The sequence below is a fragment of the Aspergillus fumigatus genome, chromosome 4 (genome assembly GCF_000002655.1).
Source record: "Aspergillus fumigatus Af293 chromosome 4, whole genome shotgun sequence".
Taxonomy (NCBI): Eukaryota; Fungi; Ascomycota; class Eurotiomycetes; order Eurotiales; family Aspergillaceae; genus Aspergillus; species Aspergillus fumigatus.
Genome location: NC_007197.1, coordinates 3,307,086 through 3,328,671, shown reverse-complemented (window position 1 = coordinate 3,328,671; position 21,586 = coordinate 3,307,086). Strand labels below are relative to the sequence as shown.

The window sequence follows — 21,586 nt, the reverse complement described above, 5'->3', positions numbered from 1 at the left end:
AGTAAGGCTGATATATGTCTCAAAGCCAACGAGATGGCGGTCAGGTTCGCCGCATATGTTAACCAGTGAAAGAAACGCAAGGGTTTCTCTTCGCAGAAAGGGAGCATGGAAACTCGATGATACTCGCCGTTATATTCCAGGGTTGATGCTCAGTTTGATTCCTGACGTTTCCTCTCTTTCTTGGCCCACCGCACTATTGAGGAAAACAGTCAGTTTCAGTCGAGCAACAACAGGGGTAGCGTCGGGGCGACTTACAACCGCAGGCATTACACAGGGTCTTTGGACCGTCCGGTCCCTTTCTCCATTCTGGGGAATCAGAGGTCCCACAGTCTGTACACAGATACTCCCCCTTCAATCTTTTCCTTCGGTCAATCTCCTGTGCGCTCTGAACTTGCTGCTCAATGGTGGCCGTATCAATATCGCAATTGACGAGACAGCCTTGGCGCATGCCCGTGCTAAGACCATGAGACCGCTCGCCCTCGCGGTAACGCAGCCCTGTCATCATCTCAATTCCGTCGATGTGGGTCATGTCTTGTGCCTGTCGCATAGTGCTTTCAAGAAGCGACCCTGGTTCTCCATCATCGGTGTTGACCGTATCGGACGACTCGTTCTCCTCGCCTGAGCCGGTGGCATCGTAGGACCCGAATGGAGGCAAGTTCTGGCGCTGGGCAGAGGGCCCCGAAATTTGCTTGAGGTATGTCTGTCGACTTGCATTTGTATCTTCCTCCTCTTCCGCCCTGAGCTGTGAGATGCGCTGATTTAGCCGGATGTTTTCGATCTTGTGTTCGAGAAAGGAATCGAGTAGCGCCGAGCTCTTGGTGGGATACGGCCGGCAGACTAGGAAGACACCGTTGCAGGTGTTATTCTCGTTTTTGATATGTGGATGACCGTGCGCGTCTATGACGCAAAACGTATTATTCGGCTTGTAGAAGCGGAATTGGCACCGGAGCGGACGGGCCGTGGCGATGCACTCTTCGAGTTGACGGGTGAAGACGGATTTGTCGTCATCGTGAATGAAGCGGGATAGGGCGTCACGTTCGATCTGCTTTGATTCGTATCCGGTAATCCACTTGCAGGATGGCGAAGCGTAGAGAACGGTGCCATCGCGACGTAGGAGGAGGAGCATGTCCGTCATTTCGGCGAGGGCACGCTGTACCCAAACCTGTTCTGTAGTGGCATCAAGAGATGGCTGCGGTTCGGCATCTTGGAGAATGGCATTCGAATAATTGTTGCTGCTTTCAGTGCTAGGAATTGACCGCGGAGCCGTTTGCACATCCATTGTATCTTGAGTGTCTCTCTCGTGCTGCAATGCGTATGTCTTGTTTAATCTCACAGTGTCCGACTCCGGAGGAGCGATTTCCATGGTCGCGCGGAACCAGGAAGGGCGGAGTGATTATCACTATAAACGACTTAATACATTGAGCGAGGGTTCTGATAATACAGGTGCCGATAATGTAAAGTGACTCGCAAAATCTGATTGTTCAAAGACGGAAAAGATATACACAGAAAAAGGACGACGGAATCCCATATGGAATTTGAGGACCTGAGAGATCAACGCCCGAAAATGACCACGGTTGACGCTGTATACGGCCGCATTTTAGCGGTAACGCCCTGCAGCGCTGCAGTCGCTGGCATAGACACTTTTACCATCTGAGGGGAGGAGTTCTCGAACCTTTTGAGAAAGGACAGCTGGTTGATACTGTGGGGAATGTACACCCAGGTGTCCTCTGATTGTACAGAAATTTGTGGGAAGAGAAGCAAAACAGAAGATGGTTGGCAAAAAACTCAATGGGAATAAAAGAAGTTGGGCTTGGCCGGCTATATTAGAAAACCAGAAAAACAGATAAGATAAAAAATAGCGAAGTTATAGGCGCCATGACTTCTTGGAACTAAAACTTTTTCTGATATTAGTTAACCTAAGTGGGCGACAGCAGGATTACCTGGACAAAATTTCTGTAGCAGTTTATTGGGACGTCGAGAACAATATATGTTCATCTTCTCTTCTTTGATCATGATTGGATATTATCCATTCCACTAAGACCTCTCCCTGCGTTTTGAAAGCCGATGACGATCTCTTCGAAGTCGAATTTCATTTCTTCTGGGCGACAAGGTCGTTCGACCCTGAAAACGAAGACTGCGAAGGGTACTGGAAGTCGTCTTACATCGCGATGCAGCTAATCAACGACTCCGAGACGCCTACAAGTTTGGAAGGGAGTGCCTGGACAAAAGGTTCTCAAAGGGCTCATCGACAAACTCCACGCCTTGATGCAGCTTGAGCACCAGGTGCCAGTTTCAGATGAATGCCAGACTTTCGAAATTCGTTGATATCCGCTGCTCTGGTCGGAGACCGTAATGCTTTGGCATTTGACAATGGAATTCTCTGTCATATCGCGATGACATCTGACCATCTATTTAATCACTCGAAAAATAAGAGGTGTGTCGTCAAGCAGGTCCGAAACGAGAGCATACACCGCAGCAGCAAGGCCTTTGTTGATACAGGACTTCTATTGGGAATCACGTTGACCCGCGGCCTCAGGTATGTCAAGGGGAATTAGAGAACCGGTCCTGCGGAGGATTCGACAATTTGTAGTTGGAAACCGTGGTCATGGTCAGGCGAACACCGCCGTCTAGGGATTCGGCTGTGCAAAGCTGTGAGTTATAGAGCTCTCCACTGAGGTGTTTTTTGTCGACATCAAAAACACGACGTACCACTGCAGAATCACCGGTAAGTCATAAGCATTTCCGAGTATGCCCCCGCCGTCTAGACGGCTGGCATACCATTAACACGGAGGAAAACAAAGCTTACGCAACTCCAAGTTGCACGGCGGCGGGCACGCTGCTTGCAGAGGACCGGTTTATCTAGTGCAACCCACAGTTGATACTGAAGGGTTCAAGTTTCCGAGTCGTATTAGTTGGTTTACCATCCGCTGCGGGTCGATGAACATGACATCCATAAAACGATTGAGTCCAAGCTGTGTGAGGGATTATCGAAAGCCGGCTTTGGAAAGGGTTGCCATTATGGCGGCAACGCGAGGGGCCGCAGTTGCTGATGGGTTCCAACCAGCTGAATTGCTCGCGGTTCAAACCAGGCAAGCATGGGCTAGGGTTGAAGTCTAGCTAAACTTGCTGCCTCACACACAGCAATCTCGTTGAAGGAAGTACTGCCCTTCGCCGTCCCCTGACTTGCTTTGCGTTATCAAAAAGAAGCGGCGCGTCCCCAGCTACCCTCATGGTATGGGACACTGAGGAGCTCCTTATTCTCCTATATCGAGTATGCATTGCCTATGGCTGTGTAATATAGCTGATGACTGGATCGAAAACTTGGATTAAAATGCAGTTCTAGACTATATTCACAGGCCTCTCAACACTGTGCGGGTTCAGGGACGAGTCTTGACAGCTCTGCCGGATCCACGTCCTAGCATTGATTCGGTCAAAAGGATAAACGTCTCTATCAAAGTAAGTACGTACACTGCTTTCAGTCATAGCAGGATTTGATCGATAACAGCCATGTCCTCGTTCAGTTTGTTTTGTTGTGGATGTCAGCCAGGCAAAATAGGAGACCGAGGAAAGGAAGTCGAAAGAGACAATAATTGTTCTTATGGTTTTCGCCTAGATATATATGTCCAAGAGACCCTAGCGGGAGTGAATTAAAAATGCAGCGTGCCAGTAAGAGTCAATTAACCATGAGAGAAAATTGTAAAGCTCCATACTTTACCCATAGATCATGAATTGGTCACTACTATGGCCGTTCACAGCTACAATTCCACCCATCCTGCCACCCATATAATCACACCACTATTTCACTCCCAAGCATTCTCTAGTAGACGTTGCCCTAGATGATTTTGTCACTTAAGCTCAACAAGTAACTCTCAATTATTGCAAAAGTAGTTTGTCTCTTCTCAACCAGGACATGCCAGGCGCTGTGCAAAATGCTAGTCATTTATACCCCAAAGAAGACAAATGCCATCCATCTCAAGCACGAAATCTTGCAGGGAACAATGAAGATAAAGTCGCGACATACCTCTCGAGAGGTAGTAATCTTTGTTTCATGCTCGTACAGCCATTGTCGCATATCACGTGATTTCGCGCTTCCTTTCCGCGTGTCTAACGCGCAGGCAGAAGCGGCGATACTGATAACGAGCTTCGATTAGACTTGGGATGCACCGACAGTGTTGGGGCGGATAGTGGCTTGACGTCCTGTGAAGACCTTCAGAGCCTGAAAGGTAGCACTCTAGTGCTCGAAATTAAAATGTGAGTCTGCGCGCTTCAGGCAGAAATAACATTGAAAGCTGATAAGCTTGGCAGGTGTAAGTGTTGCGGAGTTCGATGACCAAGCACAAAGACTGACGACCTGCTTCAACTATAGCGAAGATAGACAAGCTTTCTATCCTTGGGTGCGTCCATTCAAACTAAAGGTTATCTCAAAAGTTTTATTTATATACTGATTGGTGATTCTCTCTCAGTGTTCGTTCCTTCGACAACACCCGCAGCGAGACCATCCAATTTCACACGCCTCTTACATTGATCGTTGGCTATAATGGCTCAGGGAAGACTGTACGCTTCATCAAACAGACAGCTCATGAGTGTCGTTTATGCTAAGTGGGAATACAGACAATCATTGAGTGCCTCAAATATGCTACGACCGGCGATCTCCCACCCAACAGTAAGGGCGGTGCTTTCATCCATGACCCCAAGGTACCCTCATTCTCTTTCCTGTTACAGAAATGTTACTAAATTATTGCGCAGCTCTGTGGAGAGAAAGAAGTCCTTGCCCAAGTAAAATTATCCTTCAAGAGTACATCTGGAGCGAAGATGGTTGCTACACGGAGCCTACAACTTACAGTGAAGAAAACCACTAGACAACAGAAAACCCTCGAGGGACAGCTTCTGATGGTCAAGGATGGTGAAAGGACAGCTATCTCATCCCGAGTAGCAGAGCTGGACCAAATCATGCCTCAGTATCTTGGCGTTTCGAGAGCTGTCCTAGATTCCGTCATTTTCTGCCACCAGGATGAGAGTCTTTGGCCCATGAGCGAGCCCTCGGTGCTCAAGAAAAAATTTGATGAGATCTTTGAGGCTATGAAATATACGAAAGCCATCGACAATATCAAAGCCCTCCGGAAAAAGCAGAATGAGGAGCTGGCAAAATACAAAATCATGGAACAGCATGCCAAAGAAGACAAAGAAAAAGCTGATCGTGCGGAGAAAAGATCCATCAAGCTACAGGACGAGATTGAGTCCCTCCGCGCTGAAACTCATCAGCTCTCCCAAGAGATGCGCCGTGTTGCGGAACTCGCCGACAAAGCTTGGAAGGAGTCTGAAAGTTATGCTCAGATCCTAGGGACTCTGGAAGGAAAGCGTATCGAGGCAAAGAGTTTACAGTCAACAATTGACAATCTCAAAAGGCACCTTGTTGAACTTGATGATCCGGATGAGTGGCTACAATCGAATTTAGAACAGTTTGAGTCCAAACAGCTCCAATACCAACAACAAGAGGAAGCTCAAAAGGAGAACTACATGGAGATCAAGGACCGGATTGAGCAAGCCCGTCAGAAGTTGGGAGTCAAACAAGCCGAATACGGAAAATACGAAAATGACAAAGCCAACTTCGAGCGCCAGGTAGAAAGAAGACAGAGGATGACAAGGGAAATTGCTCGCAGTCATAACATCCGAGGCTTTGACAATATCCAGGATCAATCTGATATTGACGACTTCATGCGAAAGATTCGGAAGCTGTTGAAGGAACAAAATCAAGCGCTGGAGCGCGTTAAGCGTGAGGCGCAAACGGAGCTACGCGAAGTACAGTCTACTCTAAATGAGATTGGGCAGCGAAAATCTGCATTGCAGGAAAGTAAGAATGCGGCCAAGCGTCAAATTGGTGCAAATGACAAGGAAGCCTCCAATTATCAAGCAAAGCTCAACGAAATTGACGTCGACGAGGGCGTCCAAGCTGCGGTTGAAGCAAACATTGAGGACATTTCATCTCGTCTAAACCACGCCAAAGATCGTGCTCGGTCGGCTTCTCTGGACAAAGAGATTCAGGACATGAACTCAGAACTCCATGCCCTCGAGGATGAAGGCGCCCGCCTCAATGCTGAATTGATTGAGGCCACAAAGCGAGCTGGGGATTTTGCCCGGTTAGATCATCTCAAGAAGGAACTCAAAGAGCGAGAACGCAGCTTGGAAACTATGAAAGCCGCACATGGCGAACGTCTTGCAAAGTACATCGGTGCGAACTGGAACCCTGCCACTCTAGAGCAAGAGTTCCAGCGCGTCCTGGAAGAGGAGACCAGAAACGTCTCAAATGCCGAAAGTCAACGTGACGGCGTCAACAGGGAGCTGGAGCAGGTCGAATTCAACCTCAAGACCTCCAAGAAGACTCTGGCTCAGCGACAGAAAGAGCTCAATAGCTGCGCCACAGAAATTCGCGAAGCCATCAATGAGGAACCCGAAGAGTATCCCGATGCACTCAAACAACGACAAGCGCAGCTGGATGTCGCTAGAAGGGACGCCGAGCAAAGTGCCGGACTCGGCGACTACTTTATGCGTTGTCTTGAGACTGCCAAGCAGGTAAAAGCCTGTAGACTGTGCCAACGAGCGTTCAGGGCCGACGCAGAATTCACTGTCTTCCAGAAACGACTAGAGGGCTTGGTGAAGAAAGCACAGATTGGTGTGGAGGAGGAAGATGTTGAAAGATTTGAAGCCGAACTCGACGCAGCCCGTGCAGTAAGTACAGCTTACGATACGTGGACTCGCCTTTCCAAAACCGAGATTCCGGATCTGGAGAAAGAAGAAGACCAGTATGCTCTCCAGCGGGATGAGCTCCTGAACCAACTGGAGAATCATGACAAGATCGTCAGCGAGAAGATTGAAAAGAAGAGAGACGTTGAGGCTTTGTCAAAAACCGTCAATACTATCGTGCGATACGAGAGCGAAATTAAAACTATCCGGTCCCAGATCCAGGATCTGTCCTCCAATCAGCAGGATAATACTGCTACACGTACTCTGGAAGACATCCAAGAGGAGATTGCCGGCATTGGCGACAAGACTAGAGCTCTGAAAAAAACCTTGTCCAAGCTCATAAATGATAGAGAGCAGGCACGAACTGAAATGAATAACTTAGAATTGCAGCTCCGAGATGCTAGAAGCAAGCTTGACAATGTGAAGTTCCAACTAGAGAGAAAGTCAGACTTGCTTGCTCGAATTGAGGAATATAAAAACCTCAACAACCAACAACGGGAAGCCATCACAAAGGCTGACAGAGATATCGAGGAGCTGACACCGGAGTTGCTGAAATACCAAGCTCAATACGACGATATCAGCCAGCGGGTCGAGGCCCGAGAAAGGGAGATGCAGCAAGGCATATCTCAACTGTCGGAACGCATACGCCAATTGGATCTGGCGACGGAGGAGATTGATTCTTACAACGAACGGGGTGGGCCGAGTCAGTTGGAGCGTAGTAGACGCGAGCTCCAAACGATCGAGGCTGAAATTAGCCAGCTTGAAGCGGAACAGGCTAATATTACAAAAGAAATCAATAAGATCTCGGCACAACTCAAAGACAGTGAGAACACAAAACGCCAATACTCCGACAACCTGACATATCGCCAGGCGACCCGAGCACTAGCAGAGGTGTCCGCAGAAATTGAAAACTTAGCTGCTCAGAACGCAGAGGTGGACCGAAGCCGCTTCAAGGAGGAATCAGAGCGCCGAACCCGCGAATACAACGCGCTTGCTGCCAAGCAAGCGAGCAAGATGGGAGAGATGAAGTCCAAGGATGATCAGTTGATGCAGCTTTTGGCGGATTGGAACACAGACTACAAAGACGCCGCTTCGAAGTACAAGGAAGCGCACATTAAGGTAGAGACTACCAAGGCTGCTGTTGATGATTTGGCTCGGTACGGAGGTGCTTTGGACAAAGCCATCATGAAGTACCACTCGTTGAAGATGGAGGAGATCAATGCGATCATCGGAGAGCTCTGGCAAAAGACTTACAGAGGTACGGATGTTGACACGATCCTCATCCGCTCCGATAACGAAAATGCAAAAGGAAACCGATCCTACAACTATCGCGTCTGCATGGTCAAATCGGGCGCAGAGATGGATATGCGTGGACGCTGCAGTGCAGGACAAAAAGTACTCGCGAGTATAATCATTCGCTTGGCCCTGGCAGAGTGTTTCGGCGTCAATTGCGGCCTGATCGCACTCGATGAACCGACAACCAATCTTGACCGGGACAATATCCGCTCTCTCGCTGAGTCCCTGCACGACATCATTCGGGCGCGTCAACAGCAGGCAAATTTTCAACTTATTGTGATTACCCACGATGAGGAGTTCCTTCGGCATATGCAATGCGGCGACTTCAGTGATTACTATTACCGGGTCTCCCGCAATGAGAAACAGAAGTCGATCATTGAGAGACAGTCCATTGCAGAGGTGAGTTATGATTACCTGCGTTGCTTTCATATCGCCCTCACATACTGACAGGCTCTAGGTCATGTAATCTACTGTCAAAACACGTACAATGCTTCCTTATGCTATTAACAGATTCCGGCTTCATGGTTCAACAAGGGTGGTGCCAACACACGGTCGAGTGCCCTGCGTTGATGGTTGCCTGCTTTCATTGTATCGTATATTATTAACTGAACTAAGTGATCTTGGGTTACATATCGCATTTGTACGGCGTTGGAGAAGGGCAAATAGTCTTAAGCAAATCGGGTTTTTATATTGATGTCCTTATTTTTAACGTTGTCTTCCAGCTTCGACCAAGTATACCGCCAACTTCTACCTAATCCATTTCTAGATCAACATCATCGTCGTCAAGTAATGGTACAAAACGGAAGTCCACGAAAGTCACAGTGCCCCCGGTACTTGCTCCCGAAGACCGCATGCCACCAGGTGCGCCACCATGTCCATTGTTGTCGAACTCAATCATGAACTGAAGACTAAGAACGCCTTGTCTATCCCCCCTAATGCTCACTTTATTGGCTACTGCCATAGCACGAGCCGCCTTTTGTATCATGGAGAAACGATAATTCTGGTTGATGCGAGTGCCCATAGAAGATGGAGGGCTGACGAGAAAGGTTTCAGTGACGGTAGGTGCGAGTTTAGCCCTCTTCGCCCGCGCTCGCGAGCCATCATCGGTGAGTACCTTATGGGTTTGGGACGGGCCATTGTTTTGGTTCTGCCGTTCAATAGAGAATTCAACCGTCGATTCGCTGAGGGGGCCACCGGAGCCTGACAAAGCGAAAAATGGCTCTCGTGTCGCCGAGGCCGAGAGCTTGAGGACAGTGGGATTGGTTGCGCCGAGCTCCGTGATGGCGTTGTGTAGCCATGCCGAACGCATGATGATTTTCATTACTATGCCATCGCGCTGGAAAGGGATGTCGGTGTCGGTGTCTTCGGGTTCGTAAGTTGTCAGATCGCAGGTCGTTTTGACCCCTGTTTCGGAGAGGGTGATGCTCAGCGGAGCGCCTTCGTGAGTGTACTGTATTGTGCAGGAACGGGCGAGGAGGAGTGCAGGGGATGTAAATGCGCTTGAGGCTGCAGGGTTGGGCGGTTGGACGCTGGCTGCTCTGCTGAAGCTTCCAGACGGTGCCTCATTAATGCCAAAGATTTTCAGTGTCTCCAAGAGGGCAGACAGAGAGACCACGAAACATGGGTAGTATGCGGTGTCTGTGGTGTTGTCATGATTGTCTGCGTCATTGGCCTCATTGTTTGGGGTCTTTGGAGGGTTGAAGGTATAACTGGTGAAGAGCGCCTTGTCGAGAAAGGCAAGTCCCTGTATCACCCTGGTCTCCTCTGCCGAAAACCGGATTCCGTCTGGAGTAATTTGCACCGTGGCCTTTGGAACAAATCCGATGCATTGCAGCAGGGTATAGAGCTGGTGAGCGTTGCTGGAGACAGCTGAAAAAATGGGCTCGGTAGTTTCCATGGCCCTAGGACTCTTGTCTGTACAGATAGCCGGAGAAACGCATAAAACAATGAGCACGGAAAGATTGATTAGGAAGAGGCTGGTGGCTTTGTAAAGGCGTGTCTAATAGAACAGCTCTCGCCCTGATATACGTCTTTTGGCTTTCAACTTTCCGATTTACAGTACATAGAAAGACGGGATGCGAGTCACTTAAACGTAGACACCAACAGCGCAGATCATGTATACGGCACCGAATCTGCAGAAATGTAATATGAGCGACGGCCATAGCTCCGATGGAGTCTGTCGCAGCTTACCCAAATGCTAGTGACGCCGGAACCCCGAATGTTGCGATGCTCAAGAAGGATCGATCTATTTAGCGAGCAATGGTGAGCTATAACCCAGTTTGACTTGGATGCACAGAGCAAGACATACTCAGACCGAAAAGACCAGTGAAAACCAAGGCTAAAGTGCCTATTAGCTCTGTCAAACCATGATGAAGTTGTGATCTTCTTACCACTCAGCAGCAGACTGAACCCAACGAAGAACTGGTGATCTTTCGATATCAGGGGAGAGTAAGGGCTTGCGGAGGCTGCCTCCCAGACTTCGTTCAGAGACATGAGGATAAGTTAATTAGAGCTCAAATCGAGCAAATATCGATTATCAGACAGCTTATACAGCAATTGATGTCTGTAATGGAAAAGAACAACTAGCCTACACTACTCCGCCATCGTAGAGCTTCTAGATAGAGGCAACGCGTCAAGCCAAGTAACTTCTGGTCGATCTGGCCCAATCAATCTCGGATTAACATAGTGCCGATCAATGGCCCCCTGCTCTCCGCCTATAATGCGGAGACCGCAATTCGGCGTCGCTTGGGAGCAGGATGTTGAAGAAGCCAGAGTTATAACAGAAATCTCAAGCACAATATGCCGGCACTTACATCAGAGAGTGAGTCTGCGAGCTAGGCGTGTTTATATCCGTGGTTTTCAGACTTGATTGACCATCATACAGGTTCCAAGCGGAAAGCTTCGGAAGATGCGGCTTGCCCGGATTCCCAGAAACAGATTAAAAAGGCGCGCACTGACTCTCCTGAAAGAGAGCCAAAGGTTTGTCTCTACTTCGAACTCATTTCTGTTGCCCTTCTGACAGTGTTTGTTGTAGACCGAAGATGAACCTCTGGGGAAGCCACCGCTGAGGATCGTTCCCTTCCCAGAAAAGGTGAGCCTCACTAGTGAATGTTAATCCGACGCGGCGGCTGATGTTCATTCCCCGCAATAGCCCGCTGTCTTAGAAGAGCGACGAGGTGAAATCGAGTTTCGAGTGGTCAATAATGATGGCTCGCGGGATAGTTTCGTCGTTCTCACCGGGTTGAAGTGCATCTTTCAGAAGCAGCTTCCAAAGATGCCCAAGGATTATATCGCACGCCTGGTCTACGATCGTTCGCATTTGTCTATCGCCATTGTGAAGCACCCATTAGAGGTTGTAGGGTACGTGTGGGATCAATGGCCTATTGGTTCTTGACGAGCTCACCAATTATTTCACAGAGGCATCACCTACCGGCCGTTCAATAGCCGCAAATTTGCGGAAATCGTCTTTTGCGCCATATCTTCAGACCAGCAAGTCAAGGGTTACGGTGCGCATTTGATGTCTCACCTGAAGGTATGGCTAAGAACTAAACCGCAGCAGGAGTGATAGCTAACTATAAGAGCAGGACTATGTGAAAGCGACCTCGCCCATCATGCATTTCCTGACTTATGCGGACAACTATGCGATTGGCTATTTCAAGAAGCAGGGATTCACCAAGGAAATCACGCTCGACAAGTCTATATGGATGGGTTATATCAAGGATTACGAGGGCGGAACCATCATGCAATGTACCATGCTTCCCAAGATCCGATACTTGGAAGCAGGTCGCATGCTTCTGAAGCAGAAGGAAGCGGTGCAAGCCAAAATCAGGGCATTCAGCCGTTCGCATATCATCCATCCTCCGCCAAGGGAATGGAAGAACGGACCTTGCAAGATCGATCCCCTGAGTATCCCAGCCATCAAGGAATCCGGATGGTCACCGGATATGGACGAATTGGCGCGGCAACCGCGCCATGGGCCGAACTACAATCAGCTCCTGCACTTGCTCAACGACATGCAAAACCACAGTGCTGCGTGGCCATTCACTCAGCCTGTCAACCGCGATGAAGTTCCTGATTACTACGAAGTTATCAAAGAGCCGATGGACTTATCGACGATGGAAGAGAAGCACGAGAAGGACATGTACCCGACCCCGCAAGATTTCATCAAAGATGCCATGTTGATCTTTGACAATTGCCGGAAATACAACAATGAGAACACACCGTATGCGAAGAGCGCGAATAAACTGGAAAAATTTATGTGGCAGCAGATTCGCAACATCCCGGAGTGGTCGGTAAGTGTCTCTCTTGGATAGACCTCCTAGCGGGGACTCGTGCTGACTTTGTCATAGCATCTGGCCGATGGGCACTGAGTTATTTGATGGGTGATAATACATCCTTTCTTCATTTTGAAGCGACGGAGTTTTGGTTTGGGTGGCGTTTTTTTTTTCCTTGCTATTCAACGAACAAATACCCAATGGATGCATGGGGGAGCATTCTAGCCAATTCTATCTAGCATTCGGTGACTGAACAAATGTTATGGCAATATCAACAGACATCACTTCGTACATTCCTTGATTCTCTACCAAGGAAACCGCTTCTGTAAGCTTTACTGCCCCAGGCACGAAGACTAAAAAGAAAGGCTGGAAAGCAGTCAAACCCGGCAAGGGAGCATAGGATGCAAGTGCAACGAACAGCTGCATGACAAGAGATATGATCTATCACAACATGTGAGTTTGTCGCTGCCCTTTGCTTCTAGCCACCAGATGATTCTAACATCATACATAGTTCATGCCTCCCTTGCATGTAATCTCGGCCAGCAGTGGAGAACGTGGTGAGCTGCTGATGATCATTAGCCGGTGGGTCCTTCATTTCGGAATAACTTTGCGGCGGGCCGTTTGTTGGCTGCGGATCATGAAGATGGCAGGTCAATAGACAACAAGAGACGGACATGACTATTCTAGTATGAGAAAGTTCCTCTGCAGGTGGTCGGGGCAATCGACTGTCCTTCTTTTGCGGTTAGAATCACTATAATTATAATATCGCAACGCGTGCCCTGTTCCTCCTTTGTCCTTATCCGGCTTGTCGTTCCCAGTGGGCGGCTGGAGGATTGTTACTTTAAGCCGTCTTTTCCCACTTCAGGCGGCGCTCTCCAGGGGCTCCTGAGCCTGAAAGTCCTAGACCCTTCAAATCTCTGTCGTTCATTGCACTGATGTCTTAATTTGGACTAAATTACCTCCGGTCATTCGCTATTATTCTACTTCTTTGCGATCGTTCAATCGTGAGCTGGCCATCTTGATTATTATTGAGACGTTGGTGGAACAGTAACACGGGCCACTCCTATTCTTGGACTGACTCGATACCTTTCATTATTTCCGACTTTTTCACTCTTGACCTCACGCCAATTCTCACTCGTTTGAATCATCTATTGGGATCTGTCTTGTTGGTTGTCTATCGCTCTCGCTCACAATGGCGTCGCCGTCACTTTTGGACTTGGAGCCGAGGAATCGGCTCCCCACTCTGTTTGAGGTCCTCAGTCGTCGCACTTTGGCTCCTGTCGATCTATTCTCTTTCTACATATACATGCGAGACCAACAGCGCTCAGTCGATTACTTGGATTTCTGGTATGCGCAAGATCTCTCCCTGAATAGTGCGGCGCATGAATCACGGGAATTTTCTGACCTCGAAGTGAAATAGGCTCGATGTATCACAACATATGTCGCTATGTCGCCATTATGTCCGCGAACTGCGTCGGTCTGTCTTAGTTGCGACGCCTGATCTTGAAAAAGCAGATAGTAAAGGCTCATCCGCCGCTTTGGATAACTTGGAACATCTTGGCGATATCCCGCTTACAGAAGCTGGTCCCTCGAGCTTGCGCCGGGGCTTTCGCGACTACGACGACAAGGACGCCGATCAAAGGCTGTCGGCCTTCCTTCGCTCTGATGGCCACACATCCCAGCATTCGCCGCAGAGTAGCCTCGGGTCGCAGAATGCTGCTCGCCTTCCTTCCAATGAGCAACCGCCTCGTCCAAGCTCCGGAACACAGAACGAATCGAATTCCCCTGGCCATACAGTCACACGACACGATATTCGCGCGTCTGCAGAGAAGATTCTCTACACATATCTACTGCCTGGTGCTGAAAGAGAGATTGTGCTTCCGGAGGAAATGGTATCAACGATAATCAATTTGATTGAGGATGACGGGAGAGACGATCCAGAAGTGTTTGACCCTGCCAAAGACTATGTTTTCCAAGCAATGGAACGCGACGCATACCCTGGGTTTTTGCAGGCAAAAGCCTTGGGTAACCTTGTGCCATTGACCATCATGATACGCTTAGCTTTGGCTTTGATTAGCTTTGGCGGTGGTTTCTGGGGTGCCTTCTACGTCGTCCTTCGTGACAAGCCACGGCATATTCGTTGCTGGGTAAGCCCTACTTTGACGATCCTTGCGCGCTTCTGCTAATGACGGACCAGGTGATTTTGCCTTTTATTGTGGCTGCATATTTCATCGCTTCGTACCAGTATAAGATCGACCCGGTAATGGCGTATCTGGGGTACAGCGAATACACGTTCATGAACTGGGCTCCAATCCGCGAGCCTTATGTTCGTAAGCTCCTAAATAAACGAGCCACTGCAACGTTATTCATCGCTCTACTGGTCGCTGCCGCTCTGAGCATTCTGTTCATTTTCGTTCCCGGTACTATGCTTTGATTTGGTTATTTTCAGTCTGTTAGGCAGCCGTTCGCTCTACCGGGCGTCGCCTTTCGGATGCCCCTCTGATCCACTGAATATTTCTGGCAACTATGATACTGTCATGCGAGCTCAGATGTCGCACCCGGGACCATACTGCAGCGCATGTCTTCTTCTTCTGCCTGGCAAAGCAGCTGTCTAGGAGCCGACAGTTTAGGATATCCTCATCCAAGCTGCGCTATGTTGAGTCCTTCCTCAGGCTTGGAAAGATTTGAGCAAAACGCGATACATCCTTCTGGTCGATCCCACGTTTGGTTCACGGCCACGCCGTACCTGTCCCTGCAGCCACAACAGACTCTCCCTGCCGCTTTGTCTTGTGAATGTTTCCTTCTTGATTGCTTCTTAACATCTTCCTTTTCTTACAATACCCATTTCTGCCTATTCTGCATGATGTTCAATTTCAATGACTGCCGGTGGAACTTTTTTTGGTGTTCAGGCATTGGTCCGCTAATCTGCTATAATAATGCAAATCGCAATGGCAAAATATCCTCGATAAGATGCTGGTTTTGCATTTCCTAAGTAGCCTTAGCATGATGGGTCTATGCAGGAGAGTAAACCACCCAGAAAAGATACTTCATCAGTTCGTAAAGACCATTACAGGTCCACTGTCAGCAGCTCCTACATTAAGATTTTTTGCCCAAGATACGCTTCGCATGTCTCGCGCCAGCCCCGCCCAACCCGAATCTAGAAGATCCCGTGCTCTCATCAATGTCCATACGCGAACCAGCCGCGTGTAAGTCGATACCGCCATCGTTGCCATTATCCCAGTACCCATCATCCTCATCATCGTAGTCATCAGCGTTGAACTCGCGCTTATTGCCACCTCCCTGGCCAAACCGCTGCGATCCGCCGTGCCTCCTGGACCCGGACCCGCCTCCCGTCACGTCCTTTGCACTCCCATCCGCGGAGGCAAGCGCTTTTTCAAGCAGAGCAGCCCGCGCCTGTTCTTTCGCCCTACGCTTCGCGGCATTGGTCTTGACCTTGGCGATCTCTGCTTCGATGTCGCTGATGACGTCGCCGCAGCGGCTCTCCCACTGTGTCAGGAGTGAGATCATCATCGGCAGGGATTGGAGTTTGATGTCGCGGAGGGGCGCGACGGACGTCACGTTTACGAAGGGGGGGTTGGAGGCGGGGGAGAGGCGGGCGGTGATGAGGGACGAGTAGATGGCTTTTGTGACAAGGGATTCGAGCTCAGCGGGAGCTGAGATGGAGAGGGCGTCCATGAGGGTCTTGTAGGTGAGGGGCTTGAGTGTTGCGGAGAGGGTGAGGAGCGAGAGGAGGCGGAGCTTGAGAGCCTGTTCGGCGCTGAGGCTGGGGAGGTTGGGTGTTGCTGAGGGGATTGTTAGTTGCTATAAGCCTAAAGGCTCAGTTCGAAGGGCTGGCGTGCTCACTCTGGTAGTCCTGCCATGTTCCCCAAGTGAAGATTTCCAAAAGGGTCAGGTAGCCTTGGAACTCTTCTGGGGTGTTTGGGAAGCGGAGGGCTTGGATCGTAGGCGTTTCGAGCAGCTCGGCGAAGACGTAGGTGTGCGGATTTGAGGTCGCATTTGTAATTAGGTTGGCAATGAATCGCGGGGAGGTAGCACTGTTTGAGTTGGCCAAGTGGATGAAGGGTTGCAGAGCCTCGATGGCCCGAGTATGTATTTGATCCATTTGAGCTTGGTTGTCTGGCGCTTAATGGAGGTCAGCTGCTGTAGGACATTGGGCGAGACAGTCGAGCGTAAACCGACATGCAAGGGGAAACTTAGACGTAAGAGACTAAAGAAGCGTATGCGAGACTCGGCACCGAAAATGTCTCTGATAGAATAGTTGACCGATAACAGTTGGGATGTCGATGGTGATGATGCTACGGAGTATCCGATACCTATCCAGTTGTCATTCGAATTGTTTGTTTGTGATGCAAACAGAACCTGTCACCTACCTTGAGATTCAAGCATAGCTCGGGTTATAACCTCCAGATTGATACGAATACTCAGCACTATTCCAGAATGGTTGATCGCTGATGTTACGTTCGATCTCACATTATTGTGAATTGAGATGTTTTGGCACTCTAGGTCCCTTCTCCTCACCATTATGCAGTCTTTTGCTTATCATTGACGCCTGGGAGCGTGAATGAGCAAGACCATATTTCGCACAAAGCTTGTGAAAGTTGGACGAAATAGGATCTAGACTTTGTAGTCAGGGCTTGTCAAGTCCTGATTCATTTAAGGTGACTATCTGAGGTGTTAGACTGTATCATGACTAGTAGAAGCGTTTATTATTTGAAACTGGACATTATCCTAATGAGGATGGGGAGTCTGGGTTTGTTTCATGACGGCCAATCGTCAACTGTACTGCAATTTGCACATGGCACCTGCGAACAATCATCCTCATTATTGGGACTTCTGCAGACTCATCACATAGAATAATAATCAATGGAGTCAGGCACGAGAATCCCGGTTAGCCTCTTTTTTGGCCTGGAGAACTGAATTACTGAGTCAGACGGACGCCATTCCACCAAGCGCTGATCAAGGGAAGAGATCCCCTTGCATATCGAGTCAAGCATTGCAGATGGGTGACACTGCAGCTTCAGCGCTGTCAGCGCACAAGACTTGCGTCCAGACTTGGGAGTTTCTGATTCAGATTGGATCGCAAGTATGTGGCATTATTGGCAAAGCACTGAGAAGCATTCTTCATAAATATCATCTTAAGGCCGGTTGAGAAAAACTAGGGGACTGGATGGAGTAGACGAGTTGACTGGGCCGACGGATGATTAGAATTAGATGAGCATTAATAATAGCGCCAAACGGCCCAACCCACAGCCAGTGCCGCTGATTGATTGCATTTCAATTCTTTGTGCATTATGGGCCTGTAGCCAAGACTTTCCGGCTGTTTCTTCCAGTTGCCCTTAAGAAATTGATAACCAAGGAGGAAGGGATGAAATGATATGCCCTTGTCGGACTTCCGACCACATCCGTCCCTGTGCTCCCTTCATTGGTCTTTTGTCCGCTATTTATCTTTGACGTCAACCCAGCTTGCTGGAGGCGCTGGCTCCTGGTCTTTCTTTTCATACAGTCTTGGTCTCCCTTCCATAACAGACCCTCATGCGGTAACACACTGCAGTACAGCTTCCGTTGCGTAGCTTTAGTGAAGTCAAAGCCCGCGCGATGGCGGCCTCCGACCTTGTACGCGCCCACGATAGTGGTCCCTCCGCTGGCCGATCCCCAGCGCATATGGCGACCACAACAGTCAAAGTGGATGGAATGACATGCGGGGCATGTACTTCCGCTGTTGAAGGCGCCTTCAAGGGTCTGGAAGGCGTAGGAGAGGTGTCAGTTAGCTTGATGATGGGCCGAGCCGTCGTGCATCATGATCCGACCATAATATCTGCGGAAACAATAGCTGAAAAAATCGAAGACTCGGGTTTTGATGCTGAGATCATCTCCACTGACGGCCCATCGATACAAGCCGATATTCCCAGAGATGCACAGGATGCAAAGCCGCGATTTTCGACCACGACGTTGGCGGTGGAAGGGATGACGTGTGGTGCCTGTACGTCTGCTGTGGAAGGAGGACTCAAAGAAGTCAGAGGCGTCAAATCGATCAACGTCTCATTGCTATCAGAACGAGCAGTGGTGGAGCATGATGCTTCCGTGATCACGCCGGAACAGCTCGCGGATATTATCGAGGATCGTGGGTTTGGCGCGACGGTTCTGGAAACCTCAACGCCGCAGGACGTTCCCCGAGGCTCGCTGGAAGACGCAGATGCTACATCGCGCCTCATGAACACAACCGTTTCTATAGATGGTATGACATGTGGCGCTTGTACATCCAGTGTGCAGAGTGCATTCGATGGTGTTGATGGTGTGGTTCAGTTCAACATCAGCTTACTTGCTGAACGCGCTATCATCGTCCATGACCCTACTGTTCTCTCGGCCCAACAAATCACCACAATCATTGAAGATGCGGGTTTTGATGCAACTATCATTGCTTCAGAGCCGAAACTGTCTACGTCTAGCTCCATGAACAGCGTAACCCTGAGTTTACACGGCTTGCGCGATGTAGTCGCGGCAAATGATTTAGAGGACTCCCTTCTCCGGAGACCTGGGATTTACTCGGCGTCCATCAATATGGGCACATATAAGCTTGCAATCTCGTTCGATTCTGCGAAGATTGGCATTCGTACCATTGTGGAGGCGATCGAGGCTGCGGGCTACAATGCCTTGTTGTCTGAATCGGACGACACTAACGCCCAATTGGAATCTCTTTCCAAAACCAAGGAGGTCCAAGAGTGGCGACATGCGTTCTTGTTCTCTCTCTCATTTGCGGTACCCGTCTTTGTCCTCAACATGTTGCTTCCCATGTATCTACCGAAGCTCGACTTCGGCAAGCTCCCATTATGCGCAGGCGTGTATCTCGGGGACGTGCTATGTTTGTTGCTCACTATCCCTGTACAGTTCGGTATCGGAAAACGATTCTACGTGAGCAGCTACAAATCACTCAAGCATCGCTCGCCGACTATGGATGTTCTTGTCATGTTGGGCACATCTGCGGCTTTCTTCTACAGTGTCTTTATCATGCTTGTGGCCATGTGCACAATGGCCGAGAAACGGCCCCGCACCGTCTTTGATACAAGCACCATGCTTATTACCTTCATTACACTCGGAAGATGGCTAGAGAATCGGGCTAAAGGTCAAACGTCAGCCGCTCTCTCGCGACTCATGTCCCTGGCTCCGTCTATGACGACAATATATGATGATCCTATTGCCGCTGAGAAGCTCGCCGAGGAATGGGAAATGACCAAAGTTTGCCCCGACGAGAAGAAGCCGACATCATCAAGCGCGGCAAAATCTGGTCCAGGTCACAAAGTGATCCCAACTGAGCTCATTGAAATTGGCGACATAGTTGTGCTTCACCCTGGTGATAAAGTTTCTGCTGACGGGGTCGTCATTCGAGGCGAGAGTTACGTGGACGAAAGCATGATCACTGGTGAAGCGCTACCCATTTATAAGAAGAAGGGTAGTACCGTCATTGCTGGAACTGTGAATGGCACTAGTTCGATTGACTTCAAGGTCACTCGAACCGGCAAGGACACTCAGCTTAGCCAGATTGTGAAATTGGTTCAGGACGCGCAAACTAGCCGGGCTTCTATCCAGCGGGTGGCGGATATTGTTGCCGGCTACTTCGTTCCGGCGATCATCAGTCTCGGTCTCATCACGTTTTTTGGTTGGATGTTCATTAGCCACGTTTTGTCCCATCCTCCTCAGATCTTCGTCGCTGAAGGCAGTGGCGGAAAAGTCATGGTTTGCCTGAAGCTTTGCATCTCTGTCATCGTCTTTGCTTGTCCATGTGCATTGGGCCTCAGCACTCCAACAGCCGTCATGGTTGGTACTGGCGTTGGTGCGCAGCAAGGTATTCTAGTCAAGGGTGGTGCTGTGCTTGAAGGCGCGACTAAAATCAACCACGTCGTCTTTGACAAGACTGGCACCCTGACTACGGGGAAGATGACTGTTGCTGAGGCCAGAATTGAACGCCAGTGGCTTGAAGGGCGTCGCCGACTTTGGTGGTTGATCGTGGGTCTCGCGGAGATGAACAGTGAACACCCTATCGGCAAGGCCATCGTCTCAGCAGCCAAGGCGGAATCAGGCCACTCCGAAAGCGATGGACTACCAGGCAGCTTGGGTGACTTCAATGCCCATGTTGGTAAGGGAATATCTGCATTGATTGAGCCCGCGTTCAATGGAGAGCGGACAAGGTATCGTGCTGTAATCGGCAACGCCGCTTTCTTGCGGTCTCAAGGTGTATCGGTTCCTGAATCTGTTGAAGCTGAAGATCAACTCACCGGCAGCCCGAAGCCTACTGCTGGCATCACGCAGATTCATGTGGCCATTGATCACCAGTTTGCCGGAACTATCTTCCTCCGCGACACTGTAAAATCGACTGCCGTGGCTACGATCGCTGCTTTGCATCGCATGGGACTCAAGACTTCGCTCATCACTGGAGATACCAGGTCTACTGCCTTGTCCATCGCTTCGGTCGTTGGGATACCCTCTGAATTCGTTCACGCCTCTGCCTCCCCGTCCGACAAACAATCCATAATCGCATCGATGCAAGAATCCGGTGATCGTGTCGCCATGGTGGGTGATGGAATCAACGACTCCCCGGCTCTGGCAACTGCATCGATCGGGATTGCTCTGGCTTCGGGGACGGACGTCGCCATGGAAGCCGCCGACATCGTGCTTATGCGGCCGGATGATCTCCTGTCCGTCCCCGCCAGTCTATCACTCTCTCGCGCAGTCTTCAGACGCATCAAGCTCAATCTCATGTGGGCCTGCCTCTACAACGTCATCGGCCTTCCATTCGCCATGGGTCTCTTCCTGCCCTTTGGCGGCTTTATGCTTCCCCCCATGGCCGCCGGCGCGGCAATGGCAGCATCAAGCGTCTCCGTCGTCGTCAGCAGCCTGCTCCTGAAGTTCTGGAAACGTCCAAGATGGATGGACGCCGAGAAGCTGGAGAAGGCAGCCCAGCTCGGCAGCGCCGGCCCCTACGGCTCCCGGAAGAAGTGGTGGGCGGCTGCGCTCGTCTCCGGTCCTGGCAGTCGTCCCAGCTGGTTGGATTGGGCCAGGCGGACGGGCGCGAGAGTCTGGTCGACTGTCACCGGACGAAATCCGAGAACGATAGACACCAACGATGGCTATGTCCCTCTACAGGCAGTGGAGCCTGTCGTTTGATTACCTCTGTTTCACTCTTTGCATGTTTTTGGGGTGCTTTGTCTCACGTGCATTGTTCATAGCTAGGATTCGGCTCATGAAGTACCTGTATGATG

At 49.9% G+C, this 21,586-nt stretch overlaps 7 protein-coding genes across 7 annotated transcripts; 4 read left to right on the top strand and 3 right to left on the bottom strand.

Moving 5' to 3' along the window:
- Window positions 1-129: 129 nt before the first annotated feature.
- On the bottom strand, window positions 130-1,363 carry AFUA_4G12690 (GATA transcription factor LreB; the record flags this gene model as incomplete). Its single annotated transcript, XM_746470.1, has 2 exons — window positions 130-193; window positions 252-1,363. 2 exons carry the CDS (start codon window positions 1,361-1,363, stop codon window positions 130-132), a joined length of 1,176 nt encoding a protein of 391 aa, XP_751563.1.
- A 2,473-nt stretch (window positions 1,364-3,836) lies between these two features.
- Window positions 3,837-8,503, top strand: AFUA_4G12680 (MRX complex DNA-binding subunit; the record flags this gene model as incomplete). The annotated part of the gene is made up of 5 exons (XM_746471.2): window positions 3,837-3,862; window positions 4,464-4,554; window positions 4,612-4,695; window positions 4,747-8,436; window positions 8,495-8,503. The coding sequence occupies 5 exons, from the start codon at window positions 3,837-3,839 to the stop codon at window positions 8,501-8,503; spliced, it is 3,900 nt and encodes a 1,299-aa protein (XP_751564.2).
- Window positions 8,504-8,788: 285 nt separating this feature from the next.
- On the bottom strand, window positions 8,789-10,530 carry AFUA_4G12670 (putative DNA repair protein Rad1; the record flags this gene model as incomplete). The annotated part of the gene is made up of 5 exons (XM_746472.1): window positions 8,789-10,036; window positions 10,130-10,169; window positions 10,228-10,282; window positions 10,346-10,375; window positions 10,428-10,530. 5 exons carry the CDS (start codon window positions 10,528-10,530, stop codon window positions 8,789-8,791), a joined length of 1,476 nt encoding a protein of 491 aa, XP_751565.1.
- Window positions 10,531-10,769: 239 nt separating this feature from the next.
- On the top strand, window positions 10,770-12,827 carry gcnE (histone acetyltransferase GCN5). Its single transcript, XM_077804661.1, has 7 exons — window positions 10,770-10,858; window positions 10,922-11,016; window positions 11,072-11,128; window positions 11,189-11,397; window positions 11,455-11,569; window positions 11,622-12,329; window positions 12,387-12,827. The coding sequence occupies exons 1-7, from the start codon at window positions 10,837-10,839 to the stop codon at window positions 12,405-12,407; spliced, it is 1,227 nt and encodes a 408-aa protein (XP_077660802.1). The 5' UTR covers window positions 10,770-10,836; the 3' UTR covers window positions 12,408-12,827.
- A 157-nt stretch (window positions 12,828-12,984) lies between these two features.
- rgsB (uncharacterized protein) lies at window positions 12,985-14,745 on the top strand (the record flags this gene model as incomplete). Its single annotated transcript, XM_077804660.1, has 3 exons — window positions 12,985-13,658; window positions 13,732-14,458; window positions 14,509-14,745. The coding sequence occupies exons 1-3, from the start codon at window positions 13,504-13,506 to the stop codon at window positions 14,743-14,745; spliced, it is 1,119 nt and encodes a 372-aa protein (XP_077660801.1). The 5' UTR covers window positions 12,985-13,503.
- A 662-nt stretch (window positions 14,746-15,407) lies between these two features.
- Window positions 15,408-16,645, bottom strand: acoB (PCI domain-containing protein; the record flags this gene model as incomplete). The annotated part of the gene is made up of 3 exons (XM_746475.2): window positions 16,512-16,645; window positions 16,176-16,454; window positions 15,408-16,114 (listed from the first exon to the last, which is right to left on the bottom strand). Exons 2-3 carry the CDS (start codon window positions 16,432-16,434, stop codon window positions 15,408-15,410), a joined length of 966 nt encoding a protein of 321 aa, XP_751568.1. The 5' UTR covers window positions 16,435-16,454; window positions 16,512-16,645.
- Window positions 16,646-17,927: 1,282 nt separating this feature from the next.
- Window positions 17,928-21,491, top strand: ctpA (Cu(2+)-transporting P-type ATPase CCC2; the record flags this gene model as incomplete). The annotated part of the gene is made up of 1 exon (XM_746476.1): window positions 17,928-21,491. One exon carries the CDS (start codon window positions 17,928-17,930, stop codon window positions 21,489-21,491), a length of 3,564 nt encoding a protein of 1,187 aa, XP_751569.1.
- Window positions 21,492-21,586: the final 95 nt, after the last annotated feature.

Coding starts and splice junctions, on each gene's coding strand:
- gcnE (XM_077804661.1), top strand. CDS start 10,837: ATGCCGGCACTTACATCAGAGA. Junction 11,129..11,188: donor TCGTTCCCTTCCCAGAAAAG/GTGAGCCTCACT, acceptor TCCCCGCAATAG/CCCGCTGTCTTAGAAGAGCG. Junction 12,330..12,386: donor GCAACATCCCGGAGTGGTCG/GTAAGTGTCTCT, acceptor ACTTTGTCATAG/CATCTGGCCGATGGGCACTG.